Genomic DNA, 18,004 nt, shown 5'->3' with positions numbered 1-18,004 from the left:
AGATTAATTTATATAATTTATGTGTAAGGTAATGTCAGGGTATGTAGATTTAATAGCTGTAAGCAGATGGAAGGTTGTAAGCAGAGGCAACTGAAAGCTGATGCAATGGGAATGAGGCAGCAGGGTTGCTGCCACTTTAAGAAGCTGGGTAAGAAGCTGCCTATATAAGGAAGCCATTAAAGGGCGTTTCCGTCTCCTCCCCTTCCCTCTTTCTCATGTATCTCATTGCTCTCCTTGTGTCAGTAGATAAGGTATTTACCACATATATATATTGAGCTGTAGATAAAACCACTGTTAATTATCTAAAGCTCTGTGTGCTGTGTTTTGCTTCTGGGTTTATCTCATAATACTAGTCGTGCTGCCTAAACTCTGACAGGTAAATTATAAAACCTAGTTTACAAATCACAGTAGTTGTGTTCACAACCAAACATACACATTCTGATGTATTGCATGTATGCCACTGGGACCTAGGATGAAGCTGTAGCTCAAAACCTCAAAAGCTCCAGCTCTTTTGCGATTTTGCCTTTTGGTTTACCATCTTTTGCTCTAAGTGTTCACAGGCTTCCCCTTTTCTTTTTCACATGCAAAAAGGGAATTCTTTAATACACACACTGATTGTTATGTCTCGCAGATAATCTCTAAAAGCTACCATTCATTGCCCTTGAGGAATTTGTGAAGCAGCATCCCACTGTGTACAAAAAAACCCACAACTACAAAGATTTTTCCTGCTCTTTTCCACTTCAAACTTGAAGGGGATGGAATGAGTTACAGTGACATGCCTCAATATACCTGACAGCTGTTCTAAACATCTTTGTGGCAAGGAGTAAATCATATTCCTTCCAGCTCTTAACAGGAAGAAATTAAATGAGATATATGCTCTAATTCTATTCTTGGGGACTGATTCATGATTAGATAATAAAATATCTCTGAATGGGAAGGCCTTATTTGCTGGCCTCCTATTTTAGTTCTAAAGTTAGAGCAAGACAGATGAGCAGGTTGCTTTTTGCTTGATGTTGTGTTGAAATATAGCATATCAGGAAGAAGAGGTAGGGTAGTTTTGTGAAAATGTATTGGATACTGTTAGAACATGTTACGAAGATACCTTTTAAATTCTTTGTTGTTGTTTTTCACTTGCAGTGCCCACTGGTTCTTGGCTGTCATCTGTTTTCCAGGTTTAGAGAAACCAATATATGAAGCTAACCCGTATTACCAGGAAAATGTATCTACACAGGTTAAGTCTTCTTCTTTAGATCAAGACAGAAGTGCTTCATCTCCTGTATGCGCTGAAATGGATCTATTACAACAATCCCCTCTAACAAGGAAATTGTTCAGCAAGAAACATATTGCAGAATTAACTGACACAAACACAGATTCGGAGGAGAGTGAACCATTATACTGCAAAAGAAACTCCTCTGAAAAAAGTGGCTTTAAAAAATTAAATAATTTGAACGCTGTAGAAGAATTCAGGACTATGGAACCCATGTGTCCTAAACATGATCTGAAAACTTCAGAGGCAAATGGAATGCAAAATGAACATAAAATTCATATCCAAGCTAGTGGTATGTTGTCTTGTCTATTCAATTTTGTTTGAAATTGTTTGTTTGAATTTTAAAAAGTACAAAAATGTACTTTAAGGACAGATTGATCAACTGAAATTTAGAGAATAATTGCCGTATTATTTGGATTATACGACCAGTGTATAAGAAGCACCAAGATTTCAAAGCGGAAAGCAAGAAAAAAAAAGTTTTTGCCCTCCCCAGCCCACAGGAGCACTCTGCAGGCCTTCCAAAGCCTCTGCGTGCCCCGTTTTTGTGAAAAGCTGGCCTGTTTTCACCCGTTTTTGTGAAAAACGGGCCCATTTTTTTCAAAAATGGGATGTACAGGGAGGGGCTTTGGGAGGCCAAAAATGATTGTATTTGGTGTATAAAATGCACCAATATTTCCACCCTCTTTTAGGTGCGGGGGGGGGGAGTGTGTGTCTTATATTCCGAAAAGTACAGTAGGCACTTATGGGTATGTACACATAATTGCATTTCATGAACAAACCACTATAATGTTGAAGTGTGCTTAAGTCAAAAATTATCCAAACATTTTGTTTCATACGGGTAAGATATATTTTTAATATATTCAATTTTATATATTTAAAATTATTATAGGTTACCTTTACACCGCCCTGAGTCCTTCGGGAGATAGGGCGGTATATAAATTCGATCAATAAATATATAAATTCGATCAATAAATAAGCAATGTTCAGGTCGACCTCATGCTGGATTCTAGGTACAGAAGAAGATCCAAAGCTTTATTGAAAGCTTCCGAGATAGCATGATTGAGAGGACTTCTATCTGAGAATGCCTAGAAAACCAGCTGTGAATTAGAGTAAATATTTAGTCCATCATTCTATATCACAAAGCAGCCATCTGAATGCACCTTACCTTTAAGAACTGTTGCTCCCCATCAACTAGTATTTAAGAAATACTGCCTATGATTTAAGAAGCAGCAAATAGTTTTCAGCATTACCAGTCACTGATCATCTGATTTTCAATGAATTGATTTGGTTCCCTTTTAAAAGCATTCAAAGTGCTTAACAGTATTTCAACTGCTAGCAGTAAATCCCATAAGTTTCACTATGGGCTGTATATAAACGTCTATTCTTTGATTTCAAATTTCCTTGCATTTAACTTCAGTAGATGATCTCAAGATCCAGTATTGCGTGAGAAACAAATTTTCTCTCTTTCTGTGTTACCTATGTTATGCATACTTTTATATGACTATCAACTATCTTATATCCTTTTTTGTTCCAGGCTAAATAAGACCCTATTGGTGCATCAGAGCTGTTCTAACTGCCTAAACTTCTTGATTGCCTTGTTGCATCTTTTCTAGTCTGAAATATTTTTCTTAAGCCTCAAAGACTGCTCCCAAGTGCAATCTCACAATAGATTTGTATAAGATCATGTTATCAACTGTTTTATTTTCATTTTCCTTCTAATAATTTTAAGTATTCAGTTTATCTTTTTTATTGTAGCACATTGGATGGATTTTTTCATGGAATTGTTCACAGGAATTCTTAATACCCCTTTCATCTGATCTTTCTCCTGAAAAATCTTTCTCCTGAAAAATCTGTTAAAAAAATTTAACAGAAAATTCAGTTTTCTTACTATTTCCCTATCTTCCTTTAGTATCTCTTTAATATTTTTTGACATCCAGTGGCCTCCATGTTCAATTTCCTTGTCCAAATGCATTTCAACTTTTCATTGTTGCCTTAATTTTATTTGTCATGTACAAGGGTTTCGTTTTGTGTATTTTGCATCTTTTATCAGCTCTTTGCATTTTATTTGTCTTTCCTTATTTTAGCAACATTTTCTGGTTTTTTAAAGGTCTTTTAAAAGATCTTCGAATTGCTCATAAGCTATTGTAGCATTATTCTAGACTTGTGATATTCTTCTGATCTGAACAGATAGTAACTTATTCAAACAAGTTCAAAGGTGAAAGAAGTATATTGAATTTTTGTACAATAAGGATATCAATATCCAAGATGTGTTAAAATCTATTCTTAATTTGAGGTCTGCATTTTACCTCAGTTTCTCTTTAAGAGTTTCGAATAACTTCCAGTGATTGTGAAAAGAATGACTTTTTGACTTTCGCTTTGATCTATTCATTTTTTTAAAAAAAGTATATATGACCACCCATATGACATGTGACTTTTTTTTAAATCAAACTCCTTTTTTTAGTTTTTTTTTGCAGTAAACGTAACTGCTGTTTTTTAGGTAAATTGTCTACTTCCATTGATGTTCTCAGTTGCTTCATGCTGTCTTGGAGTGTCATCGTCCTGTCTTAAGAGCCATGTTCTTTATGATTACAGAGATATTTTATGGGATGGGATATACCGTCCCTCCCAGTGACTTTTGTCACCAGTCTCTCCCATCTTTCCCAACTTCTCCAGTTCTGTTACCTTGGCCATAAGGCCTTCTAAGAGCCAGGAAGTCATTGCATCATGTATGACTTCTGTCTGGAATCGTATAAATTGATAAAAGTTCACAAAATAGCATTGCGGATGACTATATGTATGTAGAGTTTTATTAGGATTTATTTAGAGGGACAATCAGTTTTCTTAATGTATCAAGAAGAGAGAGGGTCTAAAATCCTGACCATCTTGCTTACTGCCAAATCTGTATGGAACCTTAATTTGTTAGTCTGTTTCATTGCAATGTATAATAAAATATATGGCAACATATGGAAGAAAAGTAAAAGCTGCTTAGTCTTGATCAATATATAATCATGATCTTGATATAGCCTCTTTGGGGCTTAGGCAGGGGTGAAATGCTCCCGGTTCGGACTGGCTCACGCGATCCGGTAGCAATGGTGGCTGCTGGTTCGGAGGACCGGTAGCAAAAATCCCTGGCCTCGCCTCCTGCCTCTGGTGAGCCGTACCATCAGCAGAGGGTTTTGTTTTTTTTTACTTTTAAAAGCCGGCTTTTCTTCAGCCAAAACATGGCCAAATAACCTTACTTGTACACTTGTAGAAAACATGTTTTCTACAAGTAAGAGTAGAGATTCTAAGGCACTTACCTGATTACTGATGAACGCATGGCTCTTTTTCTAGCCCGAAAGCCCCAGTTTCACTTTCAGCCAGACAGAATCAATTGCTTAGTTAATCTATTTCCTCAGTGATCATCTAATGCTGGCTGGCTTTGCTGGCTGAGGAACTCTGGGAACTCAAGTCCACAATAAAATAAAATAAAATAATAAAATAAAATATTTGTGCAGCTTTCTGAGATTTGGTGTGTTTCTGTAGTGTTTCACTCTAACTACACAAACACACAAAATCTCAGAAAGCTGTATGTGGCATTGTGTGTGTGTGTGTGTGTGTGTCAGTTGTGTGTGTGTGTAAAGTGTGAAAGTTGGTTTTTGAGCTTTTTGTGGCTGTGTGAAGTGCAGCTGCTTTTACATTTTGTGTAAGTCATGTTGTGTATGTGTAAAGTGTGAAAGTTGATTTTTTGTACCTCTTACTAGTTTTTATACTTTATTATTTTTATTATTTATTGTTATTGGCCACGCCCACCCAGTCATCTGACCACCAAGCCATGCCCACCAATTAAGCCATGCCCACCGAACCGGTAGGGAAAATTTTTAGATTTCACCCCTGGGCTTAGGTGTATCTAGTGTGACGTGGAGGCTTATAGACCCAAGTAGGACTTGTATAGGCCAAATGTGTTTTCCAGTTTTTATAGGTAATTATAGGTAATAAGACTTATAAACAGTCAAACCATTCCTGGTGCCTGAATTCCAGATGTCAATAAAAGATATATTTGTTCATATGGAATACATAGAAAATTTTCTCACAGTAAATAATCAGAATTCTTTTCACAAGAAGAGGGGCTGTGATCTTTCACATATTGAACTACCATATTTTTCGGATTATAAGACGCTCCTAAGTATAAGATACACCTAGCTTTTGGGGAGGAAAACAAGAAAAAAAATCTGCCTCTGTCTCCCAGCAATTTGCCTCCTTACAACAAACAGCATGGTCAGCTTCAGCACAGCCTGATTTAGCATGAACAGCTGATTGATGGTTGGATCTGCCTCCTGGAATATCAGCTGTTTCAGGCGGGGATCGGCGCTGCTGCTGCCGCCAATCAGCACTATCACCTATCACTGCCTATGCGCCCCCTCTTTTTGGCCTCTGCATGTTCCATTTTCAGCCCGTTCCAGGCAACAGGGATCACCGCCACTACCTATCCCTGCAACCTGGAACAGCTGATAGGCAGTATTCTGGGAGGCCGATCCAATCACCAATCAGCTGCTCGTGCTAAATCAGGCTGTTTTGAAGCTGTTTGATGTTTGCTTCAAGGAGGTAAATTGCTGGAAGGCAGATGCCAGCAGGTGGGTGGGGCTTCAGTAACATTCACTGTATAAGACGCACAGACATGTCCACTCACTTTTGTGGGGGGGGGGTGTCTTATACTTATATTCTGTGCTGTTCTCTCCATTTAATATAGCTAGTAGTGATAATATTTCTTCTGTTTTGAGAATTTTCTTGAAATTTAGAACATTAAGGATGTAATTTATAATTGAAGCTGCGCCCTAGTAGCCACTTACCTGGATGTTAATTGCCATAAATTGCAAGTATCCAGGCTCCCAATAGTTATGAGTAAGGTTGCTGATGATAATGGTTAATAAGGAAGTTTAAATTTGTCAAACAAAACTAAATCCTTTTAAGAAGAATGATTTATGTTTAAAAAAAATAAGCACTATTTTTATTTAACCCTTTTGGCCTAGTTATGATAACGTTTCTTTATGTTCTTTTCTTTACATTTTTTCGTTAATCTTCATGATTAATACAGATGGTTTACAGAAAATCAGGCTAAACTGTAGCGAAAAATCTGCTGACAGCAATAAACTAAATGAAGATGAACTCATAGATTTTTCAGAAGACCAAGATAACCAGGTAAAACATTTAAAATAACGTGGTTAGGTAACTGTTATTTTTGTATACAGAATAAGCTTCTCCAACAATGTTTTAAAAACAGTGAAAACAAGTAGAAATGAATATAGTACGGTACAAGTAGAATGAGTGTAGTAATCATTATTTGAACAGCTTGTTAAAATGATTGTATTTTAAAATATTGTTTGTTGTGGCATAGGTAAGGTGAGATGATTTCAGTTTGTGAATTTGAGAGATGTACACCAGGACGTTAAACAAGCTTGCAGGCTGGGTTCAAATATGTTGCTAGGCCATGAAATTGATTGCTTGATTTGGAATTATCGTGTTGTATATAGACATATTAAGTAGCTGTAACTAATTTTTTGCCGTAGTTTGTCATTGGGAAACTTTATGGATTGAAGGCAGGAACCAAGTTTACATGGAACAGTTGTGTAAATACAGAATAGATGTCAGTGTACAAAGATGGGAGAAATTATTAAGAATCCATTGCTTTGAAAAGGCAAGAGAAAAAAACCTAGGATTTAACCTTTGATCTGAGGGAGGTAGAGAGAGAAGACCGAGACCGAGACCGGAGAAAGAGAGAGAGAGAGACTATGCAAAGAGAATTGAATTTAAAGTAAGCTGATCTTCTGGGCCTGTATGACTTTTTAATATCAACATAATGTATTTAAAAGCCTTTGCTATTAGTGAGTGAGTGCAATATGTCAAGTTGCAAGGTGATGGTGGTGCACTGATGAGTCTTGTATGAAATCTCAAAGAACCCAGTACAGGTGGTTCTCAATTTAGGACCATTTGTTTAAGGACTGTTCAAAGTTATGATGGTCCCAGAGGTGGTATTCAGCAGGTTCTGACCAGTTCTGGAGAACCAGTAGTGGAAATTTTGAGTAGTTCGGAGAACCGGTAAATACCACCTCTGACTAGCCCTGTCCCCATGTATCCTCTGCCTCCCAAATCCCAGCTGATTGGGATGGGGATTTTGCAGTAAATTTCCCCTGGAGTGAGGAGGGAATGGAGATTTTACAGTATCCTTCCCTGTCATGCCCACCAAGCCATGCCATGCCCACCAAGTCACGGCCATAGAACCGGTAGTAAATTTTTTTGAATCCCACGACTGGATGGTGCTGAAAAAAGTGACTTACGAAGGGGCCTGACATGTAAAACCATTGCAGCTTCCCCATGATCAAAATTTTGGCACTTGGTAACTGGCATGAATAGGGTAGAGTATAGAGTAGAGTAGAGTAGAGTAGAGTAGAGTAGAGTAGAGTAGAGTAGAGTAGAGTAGAGTAGAGTAGAGTAGAATAGAATAGAATAGAATAGAATAGAATAGAATAGAATAGAATAGAATAGAATAGAATAGAATAGAATAGAATAGAATAGAATAACAAAGTTGGAAGGGATCTTGTAGGTCTTCTAGTCCAACCCCCTGCTTAGGCAGGAAACCCTACATCACTTCAGACAAATGATTGTCTGAAGAAGATATCCAACATCTTAAAAACTTCTAATGTTGGAGCATTCACAACTTCTGGAGGCAATTTGTTCCACTGATTAATTGTTGCAGTGTCCCATTTGCAAACTTCCTAGGGGACTTCAAACAAATAAAGTGAATGGGGAAGCCGGATTTGCTTAATGACCATTTGATTCACTTAATGACCATGCAAAAAAAAAAAGTTATGAAATATTGCACAATTTGCTCGACAGCCCCATCACTTAGTTACTGAAGTATCAGTCCCAATTGTGCTAATAAGTGAAGGACTATCTGTAATGAGTTATTCAGTAAGCCATGGTAAAACAAGCTCTAAATTAGCAAACAGACAAGTTCTTTGATCACTGTTTTAAAATAAAGTAGCAAGATAACAATTTATATTAGGTTGCATTTTGTTTTATATAGTTCATTGGGTTTTGTGTGCGTGCATGCTCACAAACACATGCAAGCATGCTTAGAATTTTTTTTACTGTATCTCTGCTATATGTTCATTAAAATTATTATAGTCTTCTCTAATCTCTTCTCAGGATGGCACTTTCATAATCATATTCCCAGTTCTATCCACTAGAAGGCAAGCTTTACCCATTTTTCTGATCACAAAAAGTACTGTACTTCCATAAAGACAGACTACTACATAGTTATTGTTTTAAGAGAAAGTTAGGGTTACTTGTAAGGTTTGATTTTATTACATTTTTTCAAGTTTGCTAGATATGATTTTTTTTCATTCACATAGGCTACTGACTGTTACTCTTGGATAGCAGCTGCCTTGTTCATGTCAGTTTTCAGAAAGATATAAAGAAAAGGACATTTCTGCTTCTTGTGCTTTGAGGAAGCCTCCACAATACATAGTCTAGTCATATTCTATACAGCAAAGAGGTGAGGAAGTATAGGCAGTATGGCATCAATCTGCAGAAAGACAGCAAGTATCTTTTTTAAAAAAACAAACAAACATATAAACAGTACATTTTTGACCGAGTCAAAATTTAGACAGCTTATAACATAAATATTTCCCAAATATAATTGCCATATTCTTTTTTCTTTTTCATCTCTTTTAATATATAATATTCAATATTGCCATCTGCCCTAACCTCCAATCTTAATCTTATTTCATTTCATTATTTCTCCATTTATCACATATATTTCTCAAAATCACCACATTTGTAAATCATCATCAATTTGTTTTCTCTTATTTACTTTATTCTATTGAAACTCTTTAATTTAAACATAGTCATTTCCATCCTTAGTTTCTATTTTTTTTATTGTAGCTTGATATTTCACATTTATCTAATGTCAATTATTTTCTAAGGTGGACCAGACAGCAACTGTCACAGTTTCCTTTGGTTTGGTATTTTCTCAGGACATATAGCAGTGATTTTTTCATATATTTCCCAAGTGCAGCCAGAAAGTAGATGTTACCTAAACTGTGTTCACTATTTACAGTTTGTCAACCATATTGCTAACCAGAGAATTACTGCAAAATTAACCACCTTTTTTAAGTATTTGAATTTACATTTTTTTCTTCCTAATAGTTACATAATGATGCCTTACTGCAATGTTATGTGTTCATAGATATCTCAGCTGCTCAGTTTTATCTGCAAGAATGATTATAATTATATACATGATGGTGGCAGTAATAGCCCAAAGGCTTTTTGGATTTGGCTGTAGTCTGCTGTTGTATGCTTAAATTAAGTACCGTATATACTCGAATATAAGCCGATCCGAGTATAAGCCGAGGTCCCCAATTTTACCCCAAAAACTGGGGTAAACTGGGGACTCGAGTATAAGCCGAGGGTGGGAAATGAGGCACCTACCGGTTGGGGAAACCCTCCCTCAGCTGAGAAGGCTGGCGGCTCCCCCGCCCCGCCCTCTCACTGCACCGGCAGGGCTTCCGTCCGGTAAAATGTGAAAAAAAAAAAAAAAAAAAACTCGAGTATAAGCCGTATATACTCGAGTATAAGCCGAGGGGCTTAAAAAAAAAACAACTCGAGTATAAGCCGTATAGACCCGAGTATAAGCCGAGGGGACGTTTTTCAGCACAAAAAACGTGCTGAAAAACTCGGCTTATACTCGAGTATATACGGTATTTGGAAAAGGAATTTAGTTGTAAGGAATTAGAATTCATTTTCTCAGTTGTCTTTCTCACAGCTTGGTTTGCTTTATAAAAAATGTTTCAGTAATTGTACAGTTTCATTCTGCATTACCAAAGTCTACAAATCAAAATGTATTATATACCCTTTTGACCCTTTTAATTTAAAGTGGTTAAGAAGTCAACTTTTGTTTCAGTATTAATTGTTTTAAATATCAAAGAGTTCAGTTTGGAAGCTCACAATTGAAGTCAAAAAGTACTTCAATATCCTGGACAGAAAATCATAATTGTTTGACTTTTAGTTTTTTAAATCATGTACTTTTTTAAATGAAATTCACTAATAGCTAGTTAGATAATAAAAATTTCAAGTCCTTTAGTTTCAAACATCAGATCTTTTAAGGAAAAATTAATCCAGTAAAATAAAATCCAGCTACCACCTTATGCAAATGTAAGCAGAAGGCCAGCTCCACCTATAATTGCATCTGTAGGCTAGAAATTGTGTTTTTAACGTCATCTAGATCATCAGTTTTTGTCAATTTGCAAACAACAACAAAAGGCTTAAATATGTTCTCTGCAAATATATGTACCCTGGTTGCTTTTCTATGTGATGTTATCTTATGCTCTTCATTACGCACAGGTTTTTAGTATTAGGCTATGTTTTAAGGATGTGCACAAAATTAAATATTTTTCATTTCAGCTTGGAGCATAATGTTTTGAGAGAAGGTTTTGAGTTAACAGTATTCTAGTGAAGAAAAAAATCTGTAGTAGCCTCTGTTTTCTATTTTCTTCAGAAGAGAATTAAAAACAGTTTGGGAGTTGGGACCTTGGTAAACGGGAATTTGCAGCTAGCTGCTCCTAATTCTTTGTACTCTAGGTTCACAAGAGTAGTGGTGAATATTAATCAATAACAGGTTTGGTGAAGGGCTTGATTTTAAACAAATAAATAAAAAGAAAAGAAAAGAAACAATGGGAAAACATCTCGTCTTGTTCAAATTTTCTTTTTGGCTTTTTCAGATTATTTATTCAATAAAGCAACTTTTTTTTCTATGCTGATGCTTTTGTTAACACATAGATGTAGTGGTAGCAACAAAAGAATTGAATAAAAGTCTGCCACTGCTTTTTAAATTGCATAAATAATGTTATTCATGCTGTCTAAACAACAGCAGCAGCCTTTTATTTGTTTAATCTTTATAAAAGAACAAATATGTGCAGCATATACTCACACCCAAAGCTAAAAAAAAACCTATCCCAAGCCACCAGAAAATACTTAGCCAAATGAATGCTATTTTCCCCAAATCAACAAAAGTTAGTCTGGTTTAGTTTTTACGAGGCATATAGCTACAACCATCTTCTTTCCTCCCAGTAATTTTTCCCCAGCATCATTTGAACCAATCTAAATTAATAGCAGTTAACTAGGACCTACTGTTGTCCTGGCTAGACTGGAAACTGACTGATAAAGGGCAACTCAGTCATAAGTCATGAAATAGCCATTGGGACATTTCAAATAATATGATTCAGAGCAGCCACGTTTTGTTTCATGCTTGGACAAAAACAGCAAATTTGGTTTTACACTTGATTCCTCCACCTCTCAAACCATTAATTTCAAAGTCGGATTGTTTCAAGACAATTCGTGTCCCTGCTATTCTGTATTACATTGATCATGTTAATTTCTACAACCAAATGAGCTGACTGATAACATTAGTGTGCAATGTTGACTTATATCCAGTGTTTTAATTAGAAAGAGTCATTCTTCTGAAAGGAAGAAATCAATTTTTGAGTTGATGCAAGAAGTATTTTATAATAACCATATTTATGTGTACCTCCAAACGATAGATATTAGCAACCCAGAATTGTTTTGGAATTGGGTATCCTCGAAGTCCAAATAATTAAAAGAAATAATTGATATTTGTATGAGCCAAAGACAAGAGGGCTAATTCAGATGCTTTTTGCCACTCTTAATTGGACCAATGAGGAGAAAATATGAAGTGGCTGTAGAGTTGTATGCATGCCTTCTAACTGCTAAAAAAAGTGAAAGAGGTGTCTTTAAGATCTTACAGGATTGTAAAGTTAATGCTGTATTATGATGTAATTTTTAAATTAGAGTTTAATCATGTATAAGAGGAAATATGCATTTTGATAAACACTGATTCCAGGGTTAGTTTTTGATGTGTAAACTGATATGGTCCCCAAACACTTCTTTAAATTACTTGGTAGAATCCTATGTGTATTGGAAGATGGCATTTCAGCAGAATATTTGAATACCTTAAATGAACCTTAGGCTTTTTGTTTTAACATCAAAAAGTGACATTTTTACAAAACTGCTGTTTCTACTAATGACATAATTATTTTCCATAGTAAGAAATTCATTATGGAAATTAAAGACTGGTCAATTTTTGATGACTGCTATGTTACAATTATTAATAGTATTAAGAAATGTTAGAAGATGATAAATATGCTGGGCTACTTTTATACTGTTTAATAACGCTCCAATGTAGCTTTTTGAGAAACAGAGAGAAGCAGATATCTACTTTATTTGTATTAGCAACTTGATATTCTTCTCCCAGAGCAGATGCAAAAAACATAGAATGAAATACGGTAAATGAATTCAGAAATTTGTTTTGAATAAAGTATCAGAAGTAAATGGAGATTACCATGCTTTTACATATATATCCATTTCTGATTACCCCAGACTTTTTAAATCTCAAAGGTATATTTGGAAGATAGAATAGGTCAATATTTAATTGCTACTGTTGATAAAGTTTGGGGAAAGTGAATTTGTGCTTATGTACTTCAGATCATGTAGTATTTTTCTTATAACTCTGATTTCAGACATAATATTAAAAAAATTTTTTTCTAGGAGAATAGTAGTGATGATGATGGTCTTGCTGATGATAACTGTAATTCAGAATTGGGACAATGGCATCTAAAGCCGACCATATGCAAACAGTAAGTTTTAAAGTAAGATATTTATAACTTGTATACATCTTCAGATAAGCTATAAAGATGAAATGCCATCTTGAAAACTATTTGAAAACTACTTGAAAATTTTTGCTCCCAAACTGTTTGTCATTTTAATATTTCTTCCTAATTTACTTTTGTATTATGGGAATAATACTATTACTATAGTACTATAATAATATATTATATTATAATATTATATATATAATATATATATATAATATAATATATTATTATATAATAGTAGTACTATAATAATATATTAATAATAATATAATATTATTGTATTATCGAAAGGTCGGCAGCTCAGCAGTTCGAATCCCTAGTGCTGCCGTGTAACGGGTGAGCTCCCGTTACTTGTCCCAGCTTCTGCCAACCTAGCAGTTTCAAAAGCACGTAAAAATGCAAGTAGAAAAAATAGGGACCACCTTTGGTGGGAAGGTAACAGCCTTTGGCGTTGAGTCATGCCGGCCACATGACCACGGAGACATCTTCGGACAGTGCTGGCTCTTCGGCTTTGAAACAGAGGTGAGCACCGCCCCCCTAGAGTCGGGAACGACTAGCACATATGTGCGAGGGGAACCTTTACCTTTACTCTTTTATTATGGGTAGTCCCTGACTTATGGCCAAAATTTATGCTGCTAAGTGAGACATTTGTTAAGTGCATCATTGCAGTTGTCAAGTTAGTATTACAGTTGTTAATTGAATCTGGCTTCCCCATTGACTTTGTTTGTCAAGGTTACAAAAGGTGATCACATGACCCTGGGACCATCAGAAATATGAGTCAGTTTACAAGCATCTGAATTTTGATCATGTGATCATGGGGATACCGCAATCAGTCAGGCCTGGAATTTTTCAAATGTGAAAAATTGTCATAAATCACTATTTTCAGTGCCATTGTAACTTCAGACGGTCACTAAATGAACTGTTGGAAGTAGAGGACTACCTGTATTGTTAGCTTTCAAAGTCTTTTTTGGAATACTAGTTTGAAGGGGAAACTGGACCAACTATTTGTTCCATCTGTTTTTCCTGACAGAAAACCTTCACTAAATCTTGTGCTTCAGTAGAGAAGCCTGGATCCAACTGTAGTCTTCTGAGGAATAATAATCTAAGTTCTTTGACAACTTTGATTAGTTGTGTCCATTGTAAACATGTTCTTCATCAAATTGAGCTAAATTCAGAAAAACAGACATAATTGATTATTATTTGATAAGACGTGAATTATGTTTACCGTAAGACTACTAGAGTGAGTCTATTGTGTCTTTAAGCTAGACCTTGGTCCAAGTTGATTCTGAGAGGAGGTGGTTCACTATCTTGCTCCCTGGCTGACATCTAAGAATGACTGATCCATGGATTATTAGATCAGATGCCGGCTTTTCTTTGAAAAGGCGAAAATTCTTTAAATATCCCAACATTTTACCTCAAATCTATTTATGTTGCTTTTTTTCTTCTTCTTCCATTCAATTGTGTTTGGTTCTCAAAGAATGCCTGGAGAAGTCTCTGCAGTTTCCTTGACAAGGTTTGTCAGAAGAGGTTTCCAATTGTTTTTTTCCTAGAACTGAGAAAATAATTTGCCTAAGGTGACCCAGCTGGCCTTGTGTCTAAGCAGGGACTAGAGCTCAGTGTCTCCTGTTTTCCAGCTTGATGCCTTAACTACTACATCAAACTGGCTCTCACTTTAATGTTTTTATGTTGTAATCATTTTCTGAATTTTTTTTTTGTAATAGGAAGTTTTAATTATCATTAGAATTCCTCCTTATATCCAAGTAGTTCCCTGACTGAAAAAAGAAGAAGAATGCTGTTCAAGTTTTGAATAGATCAACTGGATGTAGTATATTTCTGGAGTATATTTCTGAAGTCTTATTTTTCCAGATTCCATTTAGTGAAATTATATAGGTACTATAATTTGCAAATTAAAATTGCATATTTCCTGTTGGAATAATGCAGAAAAACAATTTATTCATTTGTCTATATTATTTCATGTCACAGCTGTGCATATTTTTAAAAATGGCTTAAAGAAGTGCCTCAGAATGTGTGTTTTATTGAGTAACAGTGTCTCTCTGCTATGTAGTAAAATACCTGTATCTTTTTTACAAGTTTCCCTGTAAGTCTGAATAAAATGTTCTTACTTGAAAAATTGTATTTTACATACTTTAATCAAGCAACTCATTTAAGCAGCCATGTATTTAACTTTTTCAGTGTTGCAAAACTTCCACAAGAATTGTTTTTGAAACATAAATAACCCGGTCTGCAGTACTGTTCTAAGCATTAATTTTCAAATATTATATAGAATACAGGCTGACTTGTAATATTCAACTATTTTTTTCCTTCGTGAAGAGCTTAATAAATAAACATAAGCTGTAACAGAATCTTTTGCTCTATAGGGAAGAATGTTAAATGTAGCTTTTTTTCTAATTTTGTTCAAATATCACTGAACAAATTAAAAAAAATGTTTTTAAACTGTCACAGGTCCCAAAAATGTGTAGTATTTCAGAGCTATTTTACGGGAACCCGTTTTTGTTCTATTTGGACCTGTTTTTATAATAAAGGTTCCTGCTCAGTATTGAATTTAATCAAAGGCTAAGTCTAGTTATAGATCACCATGCATTTTTGTAGACTTCATATTTGGATGAAAACAAAATTGAATACCATACTTTATTCATAATGTGAAGAGAAAGGGGTTCTTCATATCTGTAACCAAAATGATTTAATGTGACGGTATAGCAAAGAAGTGAAAACATACTGTATCTTTTTTAGACCTTGCATTCTGCTCATGGATTCACTAAGAGGCCCTTCCCGATCAAATGTTGTCAGAACACTAAGGGAGTAAGTAATTAGTCTCTATAATGTTAAACTATCTTCCTGTTGTGGCCTTTCGTCCGTGGGCCCCTCCAGCAGCCGAATCAGAGGAGGAGTAGCTGTGGGAGTCAGGATCAGCATCAGGGCAACCTGGGAGCTCCAAGGGGGAAGAGGGAATGGAGCTGGCAGACAGAGGTGGAGCCTGGGCAATCTGTCAACCCTCAGATGGCGAGTCAATAGCCCCCAAGTCTGGAGGTGGTTGATGAAGAAGAGGAGGAACAGCTGGGTCCAATGCCTGATGCGCGGCTGCACTGAGGGCAGAGAAGAGGGGAGTAGAAAGCCATGGGCCGATCCTGGGGAAGGAAGAGCCACCACTGCTAGCGAGGTCCCACCCTAGCTCTGGGGATAAAAGGCAGTGGGCGGAGATGAATAGATGTGGCAGACAACTATTCATCTTCCGGACGGACAGACTTGTTAGCTTGCGAAAGAAACTTGCCTGGCCTGCTGGCACTCCAACTAAAGGAATCTTTTGAGTTCACATCAGAGGGTTTGTCGTGTTTGGAAAGCTGGGTCAGAACACTTCCGTATCGGAATGCTCAATAAAAATGGTCTTCTTGTGCTTGTTTGATTTTTGTGTTGTAGGTATTTGGAAGTGGAATGGGAAGTAAGGAAAGGGAACAAACGAAGTTTCTCCAAAGATGTCATGAAAGGCTCAAACCCCAAAGTGCCACAACAGAACAATTTCAGTGATTGTGGAGTTTATGTTTTACAGTATGTGGAGAGCTTTTTTGAGGTGAATTTCTTGGTCATTGAAATGTTATGTTAGGATTTTGTTCTATTTGGACCTGTTTTTATAATAAAGGTTCCTGCTCAGTATTGAATTTAATCAAAGGCTAAGTCTAGTTATAGATCACCATGCATTTTTGTAGACTTCATATTTGGATGAAAACAAAATTGAATACCATACTTTATTCATAATGTGAAGAGAAAGGGGTTCTTCATATCTGTAACCAAAATGATTTAATGTGACGGTATAGCAAAGAAGTGAAAACATACTGTATCTTTTTTAGACCTTGCATTCTGCTCATGGATTCACTAAGAGGCCCTTCCCGATCAAATGTTGTCAGAACACTAAGGGAGTAAGTAATTAGTCTCTATAATGTTAAACTATCTTCCTGTTGTGGCCTTTCGTCCGTGGGCCCCTCCAGCAGCCGAATCAGAGGAGGAGTAGCTGTGGGAGTCAGGATCAGCATCAGGGCAACCTGGGAGCTCCAAGGGGGAAGAGGGAATGGAGCTGGCAGACAGAGGTGGAGCCTGGGCAATCTGTCAACCCTCAGATGGCGAGTCAATAGCCCCCAAGTCTGGAGGTGGTTGATGAAGAAGAGGAGGAACAGCTGGGTCCAATGCCTGATGCGCGGCTGCACTGAGGGCAGAGAAGAGGGGAGTAGAAAGCCATGGGCCGATCCTGGGGAAGGAAGAGCCACCACTGCTAGCGAGGTCCCACCCTAGCTCTGGGGATAAAAGGCAGTGGGCGGAGATGAATAGATGTGGCAGACAACTATTCATCTTCCGGACGGACAGACTTGTTAGCTTGCGAAAGAAACTTGCCTGGCCTGCTGGCACTCCAACTAAAGGAATCTTTTGAGTTCACATCAGAGGGTTTGTCGTGTTTGGAAAGCTGGGTCAGAACACTTCCGTATCGGAATGCTCAATAAAAATGGTCTTCTTGTGCTTGTTTGATTTTTGTGTTGTAGGTATTTGGAAGTGGAATGGGAAGTAAGGAAAGGGAACAAACGAAGTTTCTCCAAAGATGTCATGAAAGGCTCAAACCCCAAAGTGCCACAACAGAACAATTTCAGTGATTGTGGAGTTTATGTTTTACAGTATGTGGAGAGCTTTTTTGAGGTGAATTTCTTGGTCATTGAAATGTTATGTTAGGATTTTTGTTCTAACAAAAAGGGTTGTTTTTTTAAAAAACAAAAGTTATTTAATTTGGTTTCAATATTTCACTCGCTTTACATATTTTATAGCTTACATTGTTTTAAAATGACAAGTAATTGTTAAATTACACACGCAGATATATATAAGAAGCACAATATAAACTGTGAATAAAATATATACAATAATGTCTGTCCAGACAGGGAAAGAGTTTTGGTTTATTAATATGATTTTGGTTAATTAATAGTGATTTTTTAATAATAGAACTGTACAGTTCTATTAAACAATAGAACTGTAC

The 18,004-nt window shown here is 36.3% G+C and overlaps 1 protein-coding gene across 1 annotated transcript in view; it reads left to right on the top strand.

Annotated features, from left to right (window-relative positions):
- Positions 1-18,004, top strand: part of SENP6 (SUMO specific peptidase 6) — a 78,454-nt gene that overhangs the window by 57,548 nt on the left and 2,902 nt on the right. Inside the window, exons 19-23 of the mRNA XM_058176118.1 lie at positions 1,138-1,559; positions 6,342-6,445; positions 12,869-12,957; positions 15,727-15,795; positions 16,411-16,561. Coding sequence (XP_058032101.1) covers positions 1,138-1,559; positions 6,342-6,445; positions 12,869-12,957; positions 15,727-15,795; positions 16,411-16,561 — 835 coding nt within the window. The remainder of the gene's footprint in view (positions 1-1,137; positions 1,560-6,341; positions 6,446-12,868; positions 12,958-15,726; positions 15,796-16,410; positions 16,562-18,004) is intronic.

The sequence above is a fragment of the Ahaetulla prasina genome, chromosome 1 (assembly GCF_028640845.1).
Source record: "Ahaetulla prasina isolate Xishuangbanna chromosome 1, ASM2864084v1, whole genome shotgun sequence".
In the NCBI taxonomy this organism is placed as follows: domain Eukaryota; kingdom Metazoa; phylum Chordata; class Lepidosauria; order Squamata; family Colubridae; genus Ahaetulla; species Ahaetulla prasina.
Note: the sequence above shows the minus strand (reverse complement) of the source record. Positions and strands in the feature narration are given on the sequence as shown.